This window comes from Ictidomys tridecemlineatus, chromosome 1 (assembly GCF_052094955.1).
Source record: "Ictidomys tridecemlineatus isolate mIctTri1 chromosome 1, mIctTri1.hap1, whole genome shotgun sequence".
Taxonomy (NCBI): Eukaryota; Metazoa; Chordata; class Mammalia; order Rodentia; family Sciuridae; genus Ictidomys; species Ictidomys tridecemlineatus.
This window is the reverse complement of record NC_135477.1, coordinates 102,910,327-102,927,802: the sequence shown is the minus strand read 5'-3', so window position 1 is coordinate 102,927,802 and position 17,476 is coordinate 102,910,327. Positions and strand designations below refer to the sequence as shown.

Below are 17,476 nucleotides of genomic sequence, written 5' to 3'. Positions count from 1 at the left end.
TTCTCCGTTTAGGATGATGCTAGCCTGAGGTTTAGCATATATAGCTTTTACAATGTTGAGGTAAGTTTCTGATATCCCTAGTTTTTCTAATGTTTTGAACATAAAGGGATGCTGTATTTTGTCAAATGCTTTTTCTGCATCTATCGAGATGATCATATGGTTCTGGTCTTTAAGCCTATTGATGTGGTGAATAGCATGTATTGATTTCCGTATATTGAACCAGCCTTGCATCCCAGGGATGAATCCTACTTGATCATGGTGCACAAGTTTTCTGATATGTTTTTGTATTCGATTCGCCAGAATTTTATTGAGAATTTTTGCATCCAAGTTCATTAGAGATATTGGTCTGTAGTTTTCTTTCTTTGAAGTGTCTTTGTCTGGTTTTGGGATCAGGGTGATGTTGGCCTCATAGAATGAATTTGGAAGAGCTCCTTCTTTTTCTATTTCTTGAAATAGTTTGAAAAGTATTGGTATTAGTTCTTCTTTGAAGGTTTTGTAGAACTCCGCTGTATACCCATCAGGTCCAGGGCTTTTCTTGGTTGGTAGTCTTTTGATGGCTTCTTCTATTTCTTCCTTTGTTATTGGTCTGTTTAAATTGTGTGTGTCTTCCTGTCTCAATCTGGGCAAATCATATGCCTTAAGAAATTTATCGATATCTTTGCTATCTTCTATTTTATTAGAATATAGGGTTTCAAAATAGTTTCTAATTATCTTCTGTATTTCTGTAGTGTCTGTTGTGATATTGCCTTTTTCATCCCGTATATTAGTAATTTGAGTTCTCTCTCTTCTTCTTTTTGTTAGCATAGCTACGGGCTTGTCTATCTTATTTATTTTTTCAAAGAACCAACTTTTAGTTTTATCAATTTTTTCAATGGTTTTTTTTTTGTTTCAATTTTGTTTATTTCTGCTCTAATTTTAATTATTTCTTGTCTTCTACTACAATTGCTGTTGTTTTGTTCTTCCTTTTCTAGGTTTTTGAGGTGTAGTGTGAGTTCATTTATTTGTTGGTTTTTTCTTTTTTTGATGAAAGAACTCCAGGATATGAATTTCCCTCTTAAAACTGCTTTCATTGTGTCCCATAGATTCCAGTATGTTGTGTCTGTATTATCATTTGACTCTAAGAATTTTTTTATCTCTTCCTTTATGTCTTCTGTAACCCATTGATCATTCAATAACGTATTGTTCATTTTCCATGTGGTGTAGGATTTTTCCTTCCTTTTTTTATCATTGATTTCCAATTTCATTCCATTATGGTCAGATATGGTGCATGGTATTATCTCCACACTTTTATATTTACTAAGATTTGCCTTATGGCATAATATATGGTCTATTTTTGAGTAGGATCCATGTGCTGCTGAGAAGAACGTGTATCCACTTGGTGATGGTTGGTATATTCTATATATGTCAGTTAGGTCTAGGTTATTGATTGTGCTGTTGAGTTCTATAGTTTCTTTATTCAGTTTTTGTCTAGAGGATCTGTCTAATGGCGAGAGCGGTGTGTTGAAGTCACCCGTAATTATTGTGTTATGGTCTATTTGACTCTTGAACTTGAGGAGCGTTTGTTTTATGTAGATTGCAGCTCCATTGTTTGGTGCATACAAATTGATAATTGTTATGTCTTGTTGGTGGATGGTTCCTTTTAACAGTATATAGTGTCCTTCTTTATCCTTCTTAATTAACTTAGGTTTGAAGTTGATTTTATTTGATATGAGTATGGCCACTCCTGCTTGCTTCCGAGGGCCATGTGAGTGGTATGATTTTTCCCAACCTTTTACCTTCAGCCTGTGTATGTCTTTTCCTATCATATGAGTCTCCTGAAGGCAGCATATTGTTGGATTTGTTTTTTTGATCTAGGTTGCTAGCCTATGTCTCTTGATTGGTGAGTTTAGGCCATTAACATTTAAAGTTACAATTGAGATATGATTTGTACTTCCAGTCATGCTTCTTTATTTATTTATTTTAGTTTGGCTAGTTTTACTTTTTTGGTTATTTTCCTCCTCCTTTACTGAGATACCTCTTTTTGTTAGTTTTGGGCACTATTTTTCAATTCCTCTTCTTGTAGTATATTGCTCAGAATGCTTTGCAGTGCTGGTTTTCTTGCTGCAAATTCTTTTAGCTTTTGTTTATCGTGAAAGATTTTAATTTCGTTGTCAAATCTGAAGCTCAATTTTGCTGGATACAGTATTCTTGGTTGAAATCCATTATTTTTCAGCATTTGAAATACATTGTTCCAGGATCTTCTCGCTTTCAAAGTCTGTGCTGAGAAATCAGTCGTTAACCTAATTGGTTTACCCCTGAATGTAATCTGTCTCTTTTCTCTGGTAGCTTTTAATATTCTCTCCTTGTCCTGTATGTTGGCTATCTTCATAATTATGTGTCTTGGAGTTGGTCTATTATAGTTTTGAATGTTTGGGGTCCTGTAGGCTTCCAGGATTTGGCAATCCATTCCATCTTTCATCTCTGGGAAGTTTTCTACAATTATTTCATTTAATATGCTGTCCATTCCTTTGGTTTGAATCTCTGTGCCTTCTTCTATCCTGATGACTCTCAAATTTGGTTTTTTAATGACATCCCATATCTCTTGAATAGATTGCTCATGGGATTTAAGCATCTTTTCTGTGTTGACTATACTCTTTTCAAGTTGATAAACCTTGTCTTCATTATCTGATGTTCTGACTTCTACTTGATCAAGTCTATTTGTAATATTCTCGTTTGAGTTTTTAATTTGGTTTATAGTTTCCTGCAATTCTAGGATTATAGTTTGATTCTTTTTTAAGATCTCTATCTCCTGGTAGAGCTCGTTCTTTGCCATTTGAATTTGTTTGTTTAATTCATTTTCAAAATATATTTTTATTGCTTGGACTTGCTGTCTCAGGTCTTCTCTAATATTCCTTTCCATTTGAGTTAGGTATGCCTTGAGTTCTTTCCCTATCCCTGCTTCTGATGTTTCTATGTCCTCTTGTAGAATTAAGTTGTCTTGCATTGTTTGTACTCCTTTTTTCCCTTGTTTTCTCATGTTGTCCCCGTTGCTTTCCAGCTCTATTTGATTGTCGTGTTTCTGTTCTCTTCTATAGATTTGTTTTGGTTCTGTATTACTCTGATGCCTCTCCTTAGTGTTGTTAAACTATGCCTGCTGACGTGGATTCCACTGTGAAGGAAGATCCGACGTCCGAGCTCCAGTGACGACACTACTTTGCTATGACCGGCCCCAGTTCCTTGCCGGGGTGTCCTGATGAGGTGGTGTGACTGGACTGTCTCTGTTTGATTTCAGCTCCCAGTCGCGGCAGGCAGGCGGTCTCCAGCCGCCCAGTATCACAGGCCGCAGGCAGGTGATCCGTCACCTGCAGCTGGGTGTTCTCCTACCGCCCAGCTATGCAGGCAGTGGGTGAACTGTCGCCGGCGGGCCTGCAATTTCCAGCTGCCCAGTCTCGAGGGCCTTGCCTCTAGCCTCCTGGTTTCTCCTGCTAGCCTTCTGTAGCCGCAGGGCAGGCCGCACGAATCAGTCGGCCTGGATCTCCGGGGTCCCACAGTTGGCAATTGGGATCCCAGGCACTCTGTCCTTTGGATTTTTCCTGCTTGCCCCTCCCCCAGCTCTAGCTAGACAGGTTTCCTTTTGGCTGCAGATGGGACAACCAGTACTTTTAATCAAGATGGTTTCATTTATGGCTTATACTGGAATTATTTGTGAAAATGTTTCCTTGCCTTCTTAGGTATTTGACTATGATTTTGGACTACAGGATGACTTTATGGGCTCAGCTTTTCTGGATCTCACACAATTGGATTTAAACAGGTAACTTTTAACTGTTTCAACATCACTCTACCTTATGCAGCTGGACCTGTGAAATAGAAAATGCCAGCCAATCTATGTTCTGGGTGCTGTTCTGTCATCTACAGCTATGAGTCTTCAGGCTAACAACCCTTTCTCAAGTGTCCCTTTCTCACCTCCCCAGTGGGTATAATAGCCTCATTCAATGACTATTCAACAAAAAAATTCCTGGACACCTGTTCTGACTGTAGTACTATGCTAAGCACGAGAATCTAGAGCCAAAAGATATACTCTTCAGTCTCACAGTGCTTATACGGTTCTAGTATGATGAAGAAGATTATAAATATTGATCCTAATAGAAAATAAAATGTGTACTTTGCTTCAAAAGCAGCAACTCTCATCACCTGAATCTAGGTAGAACCTGATTTTGCCATCACTGGTTACCATCACCAGGTTGCTTTCACTAGGTTACTAAGAAGTACTCCTAAAATGGAGACAGATTGATTATATTCATACAGTTACATTATCATTTTTGATTAATTATAAAGTCATATTATTATTACTAATATTAATCATTCCATGCACCTAAAACAATGGGCATCATAGTTTTCAAAATGCATTTCAGCATAGAAACTAAGAATTGATTATATCTTAGAAGGAAAAAAAAACAAATTTAAAACAGTGCTGAAATGGGTTACAAAGGAGCTGTTGAAATCTTCTTTGAAGTTTATAAGGAGAAGAAATTCCTGTTTTGAATGATCACGTGACATCCTGTGATAGGGATAGTGGAAAGCAGAGTTGCAGATTCATGGGCCAGATCATTTTCCTATCCTATAAATGTAGATGAGTAGAGAAACATGCATGAGAAATCCCACTTGTGTATTATAGTGAGCAAGGTTTGAACACAGGGATAGCTTATTGGTCTTCCAATGGTCATTTTTGTCTCAGGTAAAAAGAACAGCCTTTACTGTATTTCTGACATGTTCTCCATCCCAACCCAAAGGCTAAGCACTGGCTTGACATAAGGATAGAACTTAAGTGACTACTGGCTTTGCACCTTTGTAGGATGCATGCTCAGTGGTCATATATGTGGTCCATGATGATGAACACAGCTCAAACTAGTATGGACCGTGCTGTTCCTTTACAAAGACTGCAATTACTTTCTCTGTAGACCTCTGCAAAAGGATATGCAAATTACTAGAAACTTAATCCCAAAGCATACATTTCTCTTATTCTCTATTAAAGATAAATCATTGGTGAGAAATAATTTTAAATAGGAAAATATAAGATAATTAAGAAAACTAAGGGCTGGGGATGTGGCTCAAGCTGTAGCGTGCTCGCCTGGCATGCGTGCGGCCCGGGTTCGATCCTCAGCACCACATACAAACAAAGATGTTGTGTCCGCCGAAAACTAAAAAATAAATATTAAAAAAAATTCTCTAAACTCTTTATAAAAAAAAAAGAAAATTAAGAGATTATATATAAGCATCTGGTGTGGATTTTGACACATTACTTACTTTATGTAATTAGTTAATAATTCCCTTGCCTTAAAACCATGTACACATCAAATTAATACTTTATAAACTCATATATTTTAGTATACCATTTAAATTTTTGTATAAATTAGTGGAATTTAGGTATAGAAAAGTGGATTATAATAAAAGGCACATAGGTAATTATGCTACTATATTATGTATTAGTGTATCTCTTTGAAGAAAAATAATAAGCATCATAAAGCAATTGCAAATGTTCTGAAATCTTTATCATGTAATCATAAAACAATAAAATTTCTGTTGTTATATGTACTCATTATAGGAGAAGGAATAAAATCAAATTGTTACACCATATATGTTTATATAGTATACATATATATATATATATATACACACACACACACACACACACACATATATACTAATGCTTAATAGATATTTTTAAAATAAAAAAAACAAATTGTTAGTATAAAACCATAATGATTAGTTATAGCTAAGTTAGCATTGGAGCAATTTGCATCACAACTACTATAACATATGTATAGTATTATTCTGACAGGTTGTTTATGGTTCAGTTAAAATCTCTGACACCAAACAATTGTTCACGTTTTTCATACTATCATTCTTTGACTTGATAAATAAAGGATCATGTGAAAATGCCTAGTATTATAATATTGGCATTGACAATTAGCTGTGGTTTTCACTCCTGCTTGTATGAGAAAGTTATCTGCAGAGTTTCATAAGATATCAATTTTCAAGCCCCACCTCTGATACATAAAACCAGAATCCACAAGGGTAGAATTCAGGAATATTCACTTTTTAAAAGCTTCCTGGTTGATTCTGATATGTAGTCATAATTGAACATTCTTACTTGGACCAGCCTTCCACAACAAGCCCTCTCCCCAGCACTAGAATTCTGTACCAAAAATTAAGCTCCATGAAGACAGTGAGCGGATCTTGGGTTTTGACCACTGGTTTTTACCCAAAAACTAGCAGTGTGTGTCATTTAATGTATTTAACGTGCACTTTATGAACAAAATGTACACTGAATGACTGAACAAGCAAGGATACATTCCCTGCTGGCCCACATTTCAAGATTCTTTTGTTCCAAGATTCTTTTGTTCCAAAATTCTTTTGTTCCGTACTGTTTCACAGAAACTTAGGTTTATGGTAGGCACTAAACGCTATATGTTCAACATTGATTGAAATATGCAACAAGATGTTACCTATGCATTGTCAGCAACCTTTTAGAACCCCATGAAGGGCAGAAATTTATCCAGTGAATTCAAGTCTATCAATTGATTTCATTTATTGGATAAGTTAATACATTGGTAATATTCTAATGATAGCAAATATTGTACCAATTGTTTTTCTTTTAATAATAGTAAATTATTGATACAATATTTTTGTCTTATTTATTTAGTGACTATTCAAAAATCTAAATATTTTATATCACAGGCCCACAGATGTGACCCTAACTCTGAAAGATCCCCACTATCCTGACCATGATCTTGGAATCATTTTACTCTCAGTCATCCTTACCCCTAAAGAAGGAGAATCCAGGGATGTGGTAAGTTCCCCCAACCCCTAGTAAGAACTCTTTCCTTGCTCTCACTTGTTTGAATGATGTAAGCCTTCTTTGGATCCAGAGGTAATAATAAAGAGAAGCTGCATATGAAAATCTGGCCTGTTCTTTGTTTCTGTGAGTATCTGGGGGATTGCTAGTCCATGCTTATTGTGTCTTTTTAACTCAAATTTCCTGTCCCATGCTCCAGATCAGAACCTCTTGTTGTAAACAAGGAACAGATTTGCATCATTTTTTATAATTTTATTTCTCAATTTCACATGTGTTATATTGTAGACAAATATTAGTGTTTATTCGGGGAATACATTTACAAGTGAATTGAAGATTTGGAATTCCACATTGAGGTATCCAGACCCTGCTATTTTGACTGTATTGTCAGGTGTATCATAACAAAGAAAATGAGGTGAAATTATAACAGAGTTTCTGCTTTCTGGTATTTGTTGACTGAATGATAAGTGAGTACTTTCCATCTTCTCTATGGGCTTCCATATCGATATGACTCATTTTTCAGCTCTAGCTGTCTACTTCCTTGCACACCATGCTGCTATGAGAAACTAACAAGGAATGCAGAGGAGCCAATTACTCCCACACTGTTGAAGTAACATGAAACAATATCAGGTTTGACCCACATCAGTATGCTTGCCAGTGCACTTTCTGCCACCACTTACCAGAGATTATTTATTAGATCAAATGTGCATTCATGTACCTGGGAACTACTCTGCTTGTAACACATTTTTGTAGTAGACATAATTTTTAGGTGAATTCAAATACTCCATTTCATAAATATGGCTGTCTTAAAATAATGCACTATTAAAGATAGTAATGTGGTCTGCGGAAAAAGTACTATTGACATTTTTATCAAGTCTGTAGGTAAAAACAGTGAATTTCAACCTCAAATTAAGAACTGTTTTAAATTCATTGAAAAATTCACCCCTTCAATAATTACTTCTTTCAATTCTTCTTTAAAAGTTAAACAATGAGTTCATAAATTCCTATAGGTATGTAATATTTTGCTAAAAATAGGTTAAATGTCTGTAGTCACCAAGGATTTTTTTTTGTTTGCTTTTACAACAAGTATTACTAAATACCACCTATTGTAAGAACTTAGGTTTGTATGTGTGCAGGTGCACTCATGTGCAGATGGAAGGGTGGGTTAGGAAAAGTTTTAACAGAGAACATTCAGAAATGGAAGCCCATGATCTTAGAAGTAACCAGTCTGGGAGACATTATTTCACCCAGCACAAGTCAGTAAGTACATTCTAGCTGGCTAAATCCACATATAGAAATAAATTATAAATGTTTACTTTGTGCTTTATTTGAATAATCCTGCTATTCACCAAGAACCTACTGTAAGTCAGTTGTATGCTAGATGCTGAGGATACAGTAGATCTTGGTTCAGTGGAAAACTCAGGACTCAAATCATCACAGAAGGAAATGTAAAATAACCACCTGTTAAGTGCCACAAAGGAGGTACATGTTTCTGAAAGACCAACAAGGAAATTTTGTTCCAGTCAGGTGTACAGGGATTCTCTAAGGAAGATAAATAGAAACTGAAGTATGAAGTGTGAATAGTATTTAATAAGGTTTAAAAAGAAAACATAAGAAGTATTTCAAGCAAAGGAAACAACATATGTAAAGGCTCTGTGGCTAGAGAAACCAGTCTATATTACAAGAATTGAAAAATCACTGAAGCATGCAGGAAGGAGAACCAAAAAGCATGGTCAGTCATGGTGCATAATGACACTAGAGGGGAGGGAGAAGCCCCAGTTGTGGAAAGCTCATTGGTCATGTTAAGGTTTGTGGTCTTTTCCCAAAGAGTAATGAGGAGCCATCAAAAGTTCTGGATAAAGGAAATGACACAATCAAATTTTCCTATTGAAAATATCTTTGTACTTGCATTGTAGAAAACAGATCAAAAGGGTAAGAATGGATGCTTGTAGACCAATGAGGAGGCTATTGCAGAAGTCCAGGTAAACGATGACAGAGGTTTACATTAGAACTGTCAGAGGCAGAGATGGAAGGAAATTGGCAAGTTTACCGGTAGGAGATAAAAATCAACAAACTTGATGACAGTATATTTCTGCATTGGGGTTCTTTGTTATGTTAATGAAAGACAGACAGCACTTCACAAACAAAAGTAGTGAGGTGCCTGAGGTTCTGTGTATCCCTAAACCATCCAAATTTGCAATATTATTGAAGATTGGAAAAATACAGCAGCTATAATGCTTATTTGCATGATTTGATCATGGATAGTCTACTCAATTTTTACATTAAAGGTATCTTTATTAAATATTCTAACATCAAATTGAGAGTTTGAGTTATCAAATTGGTAGGGAAAAAATCTTAACGGTGAAGCTACTGAGTTTACTTAAATCACACAGATATATGTGTCAAAACAGGAAAAACAGTTCTCAACATTATTTTTTTAACAATCCTTGCAAAAACACTTCAATCTCCATAGATGCTCAAACTTATCTTTATCTTATTCTAATTAGAATAAAATCGTTTAAAACCATTAGAGCACCCAGGAGCTTCTTATCAGTGAGCTTTCAAATATGAATACAGAAGAAAACAGATGGGTTATATGAAACAGTTGTATATCAAAAGCCTGGTTTTATTCACCTTATTTTCTTCTTTTTTCCATTCTCCTTCTTATCTCTCTCCAGCCACATCCTTAACACAAAGTTGTCCTCCTAAGAGCCCTGTGCCATTTTCTTGACTAAATCCCATTGACTACCCCAGATGTTTTTGAAAGAAATCCTTTACTGACAGATGTTTTTCATTCACTGCCCCACTTCATGTCCTCCCCCTTCAGAGTCTCAGAGAGCAATGGATTTATTCTGCTGTGTGAACTGGGAAATGGTGTCTTCTTCCCTCCCATGCCATTACTGATTCTCCTCTGGCTTCTTTCTTTCTCATCAGAAAAGCAAGTGACTTAGCCAGGACTCAGCAATGGTTGCAATCCATACCAGAGCCAGCTTCTGGCTGGGGCCATACTCACACTGCCCAGCCTGACCTCAGTCACACCTCAGGAGGCAAGGAGAAAGATGACCAGTGAGGCTATCCTGGCTCCCCCTCATGGGTTTAATCCATAGGTAGGGCAGGATCTTGTCTGCAGAGAAGCAAGCTGGGACAGGAAAGGGGAAGAAGGATAAAAGATCCCCACAGAAAATTCTGCTAAGATTCAATATTCTAGCTAGTCTAATAGATTTGAGTCTGGGTTTCTAAGTATTTGCCATCCATACATTATGAAAATTGCTAACAAATACATATAAATTTGTTCTGTTGTCATTGTTTTTTGTTTATTTGGTCTAAGTAGAGGTTCTACAGCCACTTTTTTAAATGTCTCAAAGTAGTTATTACATTCATCAACACTAGTTATTAAGTTTTAAAACTCTGCACAAGGACCCCATATGCATAGGCATCTATTGAAAAATAAACTATAATACAATACTATTCCATCATAAGAAAGGATGAAAATCTATTGTTTGTAGCAGTATGGATGTAACTGGAGGCCATATATTGATTAAAATAAGCCAGACACAGGGCTGGGGTTGTAGCTCAGGGGTAGAGCGCTTGCCTAGCACAGGTGAGGCACTGGGTTTGATCCTCAGCAACACAAAAAATAAATAAATAAATAAATAAAATAAAGGTATTGTGTCCATCTACAAATAAAAATGTATTTTAAAAAATAAGCCACACACAAAGAAGATAAATACAGCATGATTTCACTCTAATATGGGACCTAAAAAAGTTGATATCAAAGAATTTGAGAGAAGAACGGTGGTTGCCAGAGGATGAGACAAAGGGGGAGAGAGAGATGGAGAAAGGTTAATCAGTGGGTACTTAGTTACAGTTCAATAGGAGCAGGAAGTTCTGGTGTGCTCTTGCACAGAGGGGTGACTATAGATGACAATAATCTACTGCATATTTTTTAAAAGATGCAAGAAAGAATTTTGATTATTTTAGCTATCAATAAATGGCAAGTGTTTGAAGAAATAGGTAAGCTTATCCTGATCTGAACATTAAACAGTGTATATGTGTTTAGAAACATCTTATGGGACCCATAAGTATGACAACTTTTAAGTGTCAATTCAAAAAACAAGACAAAAGGGGAAAAATCCAGTTACTGCTCAGTTGCTAGGCATTGTGCCAGATTCTGGAACTCGCACTCCTCCTCCTGCTAATTGTTCAATGACCTGTGACTGCTTCTCTAATTAAACTGAAATTCCTGATCAACTTTAAGGCTTTCTGACAAAAAGCATAACTTCTGCACTTGTAACTTGTGTCTCAGCCACACAAACTTCTTCAATGTCACTTGTCCTTCCTAAAATATGCCTACACTTCAACTCACCTCTATCTTCTATCCTATCATCTTGGGGAGGGGATATATATATAATTATTACATATAATACTTCTTATGATAACTTCTACCAAAATATATCAAGCTTTCTGTACCATGATGTTCATTGGGTTGCAGATGTATCTCTACAAGAATCAAAGGGATACTTCAAAGGACCAGGGGATAGTATTTAAAGTGTTTTTATCTTATTTCAATATACACACCCTTTGGATTGTCACAAATTATATTAAATTATGATTCAGTAGTTATTTAATTTTCTCTTGTAAGTTCTTAAAATCGTTAACACATTAAATGATAATCTGATTAAAATCAAGATATATGGCTCTTCCCAAGAGAAAAGAAATGATTAGAAATGATGACAGTGAATTGTAAATACATCACTGTTTTTTCTTCATTTTGCAATATGTCTAATATTAGCTAACTATGTTTTTCTAGGATAAGTTTGAAATTTCTTGGTTAAAGACAATCAGAGATCCAATTTGTCTTCAAATTAAATTATCTTATGCCTTAAATATATAATGTACTGCTTCGATGAAAAAGGCATACTGAACTTTTACAAATTATCCATGAACAAATTTTATTTAGAGAAATTCATTCTCAAAATGCACCAAATCAGAAATTAGAATGCTTCACAATGCCATTTAATATGAATGATATACAGAGAAGAAATACAGGATGGGTTTGCATTGACTCTCATATAGCAAAATTATAAGAAGAGTTCTGTTCTCTTAGATTATTAGCTCAGAAATTATTTTAGGCTTTTGAAACTGAATAGTTCAATTCAAAAAACACATATTGGGATTGGGGTTGTAGCTCAGCACTCATCTACCACATGTGAGGCACTGGATTCAATCCTCAGCACCACATTAAAATAAATAAATAAAATAAAGGTATTGTGTCCACCTACAACTAAAAAAAAAACGTCTTTAAAACTAAAAATCATAGTAATAATAAACTGCATGTTTATTTTTATGCCTGTGTTTACAAAACTCTGGTAAGTATTTATACATATTAAAATGGAAAAATGGAAGATATGAGTTTAAGACCCTTTAAATCCTATCAAATAAGAAATACCATTTACATCAGGAAAATGTTATTAAAATTAGAAAGAGAGTAACTGGAAATATAGAGTAGTCAGTAATACAAAGTGCTAAGATTTCTAAATCAGTTATCTTGTGAGTTTTTTATGCACTGTTAAATACTGACAATAGGTTCCATGAATAATGCAGTTGGGATGATTTCTTGTGTGGATTGCTACTTCTGGAAATCAGTAAAATTAAAGAATGAATTAAAAAACTTATCTGCCTACTAAGTCTACCAAAGCCTTGACGACTTGCAATGTCTAATTTCAGCAATTTGAGAAGTATGATATGAGTAATAGCAAATGTATTACATAGTTGCCAGTATTAAAATTTTCTCCATTGACGTCTTTTTTAAAAAAATCCCAGATGTGAAACACACACATACACACACACACACACACACACACACACACACACATACACTTTTTTTTTTAAGTCTCCAGCATTGTGTGTATAAGAACTCAAAACCTTCATGGGGGGCATGCTGATGTGTTGCATGGCACAACTGTCATTTCTGTTTTGATTGCATGTTCTGTTTTCGAACCTGCAAGGGTATGCAGTTCATACATGTGTGTCCTAAATATGGTATTTCTGTCTGATAGTGTGTTTGAGTTCTTTCTGGCTCTTTTTCTAGCAGAGTTCAATCCACAGCTTTCTTCATTGGAGAATTTGTGAAATAAAAGTGAGTTAATTTGTGTTACACACTCTCTTAGATAATGGAGGCATACAAATTGCTTGGCTAAGGCTAAAAAGTTAGAAAATTCAAAGAAACATATGGATTGGTCCTAGTTGACCTTTAATGAACTTTAAAAACATATTTTTACTTTAGTTTAATTTTTTATTTTTCAGAATTATTATCTAGCCAAAATTTGGACTACCTGCAAAATAATTAAATATGTTTTATAAAATGCATAGACTAATAATTCTATAATTTTTGTTTGTATGTTAGTTTTATAATTGCCTAAAAAATATCACCACTACAGAAGATGATAATGGAAAATGAATTGAGATTTGGAATCTTTTAAAAATAGTCATTTCTGCAGCTCTATCAATAGCTATTTTATGCTACTTATTTCTTTTATTTGTTTCAAGGAAGGTTGAGCTGCTAATAATTATTAAGTTTAATTTTAGATACTGACACTTTCGAAAACAAATTCATATGTTTCTCAGCTGAACCTAAGATCACAGAGCAAAAAAAAATTTATTTTTCTAGAATTTGCTTCATCTCTTATCTTTAACATTCCCTAATCTTTCTTTTCTAACAGATGTCCCAGATAGCAAAGATAACAGTTTTAATAGTATTCTATTAAACTCATTTCCTTCTTAACATTTCTATTGTTTTTTAGTTTTATTGAATCTATCTTAATCCAACTTTCTAAAAAGAAAAGGGAACTTGGGAACTTAATCTATTACTTAGCTGGTTGGATTGACAAAAGTGGCAGAAATTTTGTTATAAAATCTGGAGCCATTGTGAGAATCACTTGACTCTAATAATGTAACTTTAGACACTGAATCAGGAAAATGAATGGTCCTCATAACTGTCAAATCTTTTGTATTTCAACTCAAGGAACTAATTGAATTTTTTTCTTGTATCAGTTTTCCAATTCTGAAAATTAAAGTCACACAACCTGTTCATAAAACCCATTTTGAGAGATAGGAAAAAACACCAGCCTCATATTTTCTTTTACATGTAGAAATTAGTCACATGTAGTACTCTGAGTCAGAGGAGGTAACTTTGCCCAGCAGTATTGAATCAAGTGTTGCCATGAGATTCCATTCTTTCAATATCCCAAACACTTTTTTCATAGCATAGCACTTCTTACAGAATGGAATTGCATAAGATTCTTAGATGATAGATGATGGTGGTTAAATAATCATGAGTGAAGGGGTTTATTTCTCACTTTATTTAATTTAAAATATTGTCTCTAGAAATTATCATGCAGTCCATTGAAACTGTGCTTCCTGAGAAAGTTGAATATTCATTATCTGACTCTTAATTAGACAGTTTTTGTGAATATGGAATACATTAGTTAATTCAGTTTCCAAACGCCTTTTGGTGGTGAAGGATGTGGTGATATTGGGTGTGGTGATGTGGATGACTCACTTAACATCAACAGCAAACACCTAACATACGTCCAAAGGATATATATAGATAGATAGATATAGATATAGATATAGATATAGATATAGATATAGATATAGATATAGATATAGATATAGATATAGAGATATCCACAACCCCATGATGGAATTTTTTACTTCGAAATGAATCAGACCTTAGTTCTTAGAAAACACAAAATGTCCCTATAATAGTATTTGATAACACTGCTTTGCAGTTTCCTAGATTCATTTGAAGAACTCATGGGTGAGTATTAGAACCTTAGGAAATCTATTACTCTTGCATGTTTTGGTCAATATTTAACACAGAGTATATGTAGAAAAAATGCCCTATAAAGCCATTATCTGCAAACAAAAGATTTTTTTCATTACATTTGATAAATTTATGATTTTCTTATTTTCAATCTTAAAACCTCTACATTGTTCCATTATCTTGGTGCAGGGCAAGGGTTGCTTTAGTCTTATATTAAAATCTTGTCTTCGTTTTTTGTTTTTTGTAATCCATGAATGGTTGCTGAAACAGCCCTCCTTTATAGTGAATTCTGCTGAAGGAGATACATTTCTTAAAAGCACCAGTATACTTCCTTGGTATACAAATACAATAAGCATTTTCTATAAGCTATAATTCTTGCTTCAAATATTCCCTGTTCTCTACTTCATCTGCCTCAAAGATAATGATAAAACTAAGACAGGGTAAAGAGGTTAATCAGAAAGGTTAAAAACTTAAGGTTCACTGAGAAGTTTTTAGTATAAAAGAGAAAATAATTTTGAAAGTCTTTGGACTTCATGGTTTACTTGATGCAAGAGACCAATGATCTCAGGCACTCATCACAAATCTCTAGAACTTTGATTAAATCATTTGCCCATGAATACCTCTTAGTATGACACAAACCTAAAGCTTGAAGAGTAGGTTTGGATTGAACAATGAGCAGGAGATGCATGTGTAGCCAGCACAACATGCAGCATTTCCTTAATAGAAAGCATTTTGTAGTCACTGATAACAAAGATTAACCAGATGCAGAGGTGATTCTAAACTGTCACCAAAGCCACAGATTTTAATTGTGTTTGAAGAGAAAAATTATTATATATCTAATAAAGCCAAACACACTTCAACTCCCACCACCAAAAGGAATAGTTTTGAATCATGAGATTCAGTGTATATTTTCAAGTTGATAGCTAAGGAATTTCAAGTTTCCACTCTATTTAAATATATTGTCCCATTTCTTCATTAAAGAATAAAGCAAATGAACTCTTACCAGAAAGACTGCTTGGATGTTAAAGGTGCTGCTCTAGCTATGTATATGTGAAAAAAATTTTTTTGTCTTGTGTAGTTGTTGCTGAAAACTATTTGCTGTTTAAGGAGCTAATAAATGTTATGCTTCCTCTAGAATACAGTGGCTGCCCTATTCTTTGCTAGAGTAAAAAGATAATGAAAATGCTTTATTTCATTTACAGACAATGCTAATGAGGAAGAGTTGGAAAAGATCAAGTAAGGTAATTCTTAGCATGTGATCTTTCAGCTTTTCTTGTTGAGAAGACTATCAGCTGCTTCCCCAAACCCCTCTCATACTTCCTCAAGCTATACCACAGAGTCGCATCACTATTCAATTGCTATTTTTTTCTCCATAAACTTTAAGCAAATCATGCAATGCTTTCCAAATGAACAGAAATCACACCAATAAGAGCATGTGAATCATTTTCCTGTTAAATTCTGATCACTTCTCAGCATCATTCTCAGCATCTGGTCTTTATTAAATGTACAACAGGGTCTAGAAAATCACTCTGCTCCCAGAATGAAATGATGAGGTGAGGGCAGGGACAACTCCAGACCGAAGGAAGATCCACAAAACTTACTGGTTTTGTTCATGAAAAACTGAGTATGAGATTTTTTTTCTAAACTCAAAAAATCACTGTATCATGACTTTGGAGTGTATAATGAAAACAATTTTTCTTCATTGTCTTTCTCACTTCAAGAAATACATGGATCTTGGGAGTGAGGGGAATTTATAGTTCTTGCCAGGTACTAAAAACCCTGGCTCTCTCCTTAAAATTTGTCAGACACATAAGATATATACTGAACTTTGAATTTATTCAGTGGTGGTACCACTTTTGGTCATAGATAAATATAAAGATTAAACTGAACGTTTAAATAAATATATCTTCCAACAAGTCAAACAGATTTCATTTATAAAAACTGCACAAATTTCTACTTAAAATGTTAGTATTCCTTTTTAAATAATGACTAATTTTTTTAGACCCTGGAACATGACAATCTTTTTTCTTCCATTCTGATTGAATCATCCTACTACTTACATTTTTCTTTAATTTTGTCATTTTTATTTTGTTGTGAATTAAGAAAATACTTTTGTTAATTTTTAATATTTGTGATAGTGAATTAATCTGTTTCAACAAGTGTTTCTTAAGTATAATTTCTCTCCAATTCTTATAGCACTGATGAACAAAAGATAAGTCACAAAAAGGTCAGGTCCCCAAAAGTGTTTTTTAAGGAAGTTGCTGAGTATTTCTGACTTGGCATTCACAGTGTTTTTATTAAACAAAATAAAGTTTCAAGAAATTTTAAAGAAATTTTTGTACTGTTCACATTTGTTCCTTTTTCTTTGTAATTATATTTTAAAATAGTATTATATTAATAGTATATGTACTTTTAAATGCATATAATTTGACTTTGTTATTCTATATCTCTGATGATATATTTGTATAGAACCCAAAACAATACATTAATAATATAGTCATATTTCTTCTTCCAGATGAATTTAACATGTAATCCTGGAAAAGGGTTTGACCTAGTATTTAGTATCAACTAGTGGGAATTATTCTGATTGATTTTAATATAAAAAAGAATAGAAACATGGGGCTGGGGTTGTAGCTCAGTGGCAGAGTGTTTTCCTAGCACTTGTGAGGCACTGGATTTGATCCTTAGCACCTCATAAGTATATAAAAAACAAAACAAAGGAATTCTGTCAATTTACAACTACAAAAAAATTTTTTAAAGAATAGAAATATTCTTTTTAAAAAATACATTTATTTTGTGTTTAAATTTAACCTTCA

The 17,476-nt window shown here is 34.2% G+C and overlaps 1 protein-coding gene across 9 annotated transcripts in view; it reads left to right on the top strand.

The window, feature by feature from the left end:
• Mctp1 (multiple C2 and transmembrane domain containing 1) overlaps window positions 1-17,476 on the top strand; it is a 504,787-nt gene that overhangs the window by 277,488 nt on the left and 209,823 nt on the right. For 6 of the 9 annotated variants that reach the window (XR_013437193.1, XM_005326157.4, XM_040271896.2 and 3 more), the window contains exons 4-6: window positions 3,711-3,790; window positions 6,718-6,829; window positions 15,863-15,901. Coding sequence is in view for 8 of the 9 variants with exons in the window: in XM_005326157.4 (XP_005326214.1) it covers window positions 3,711-3,790; window positions 6,718-6,829; window positions 15,863-15,901 (231 nt within the window). In the remaining variant the exon portion in view is untranslated. The remainder of the gene's footprint in view (window positions 1-3,710; window positions 3,791-6,717; window positions 6,830-15,862; window positions 15,902-17,476) is intronic. The other 3 variants (XM_078044996.1, XM_078045001.1, XM_040271900.2) reach the window with 1 other exon arrangement.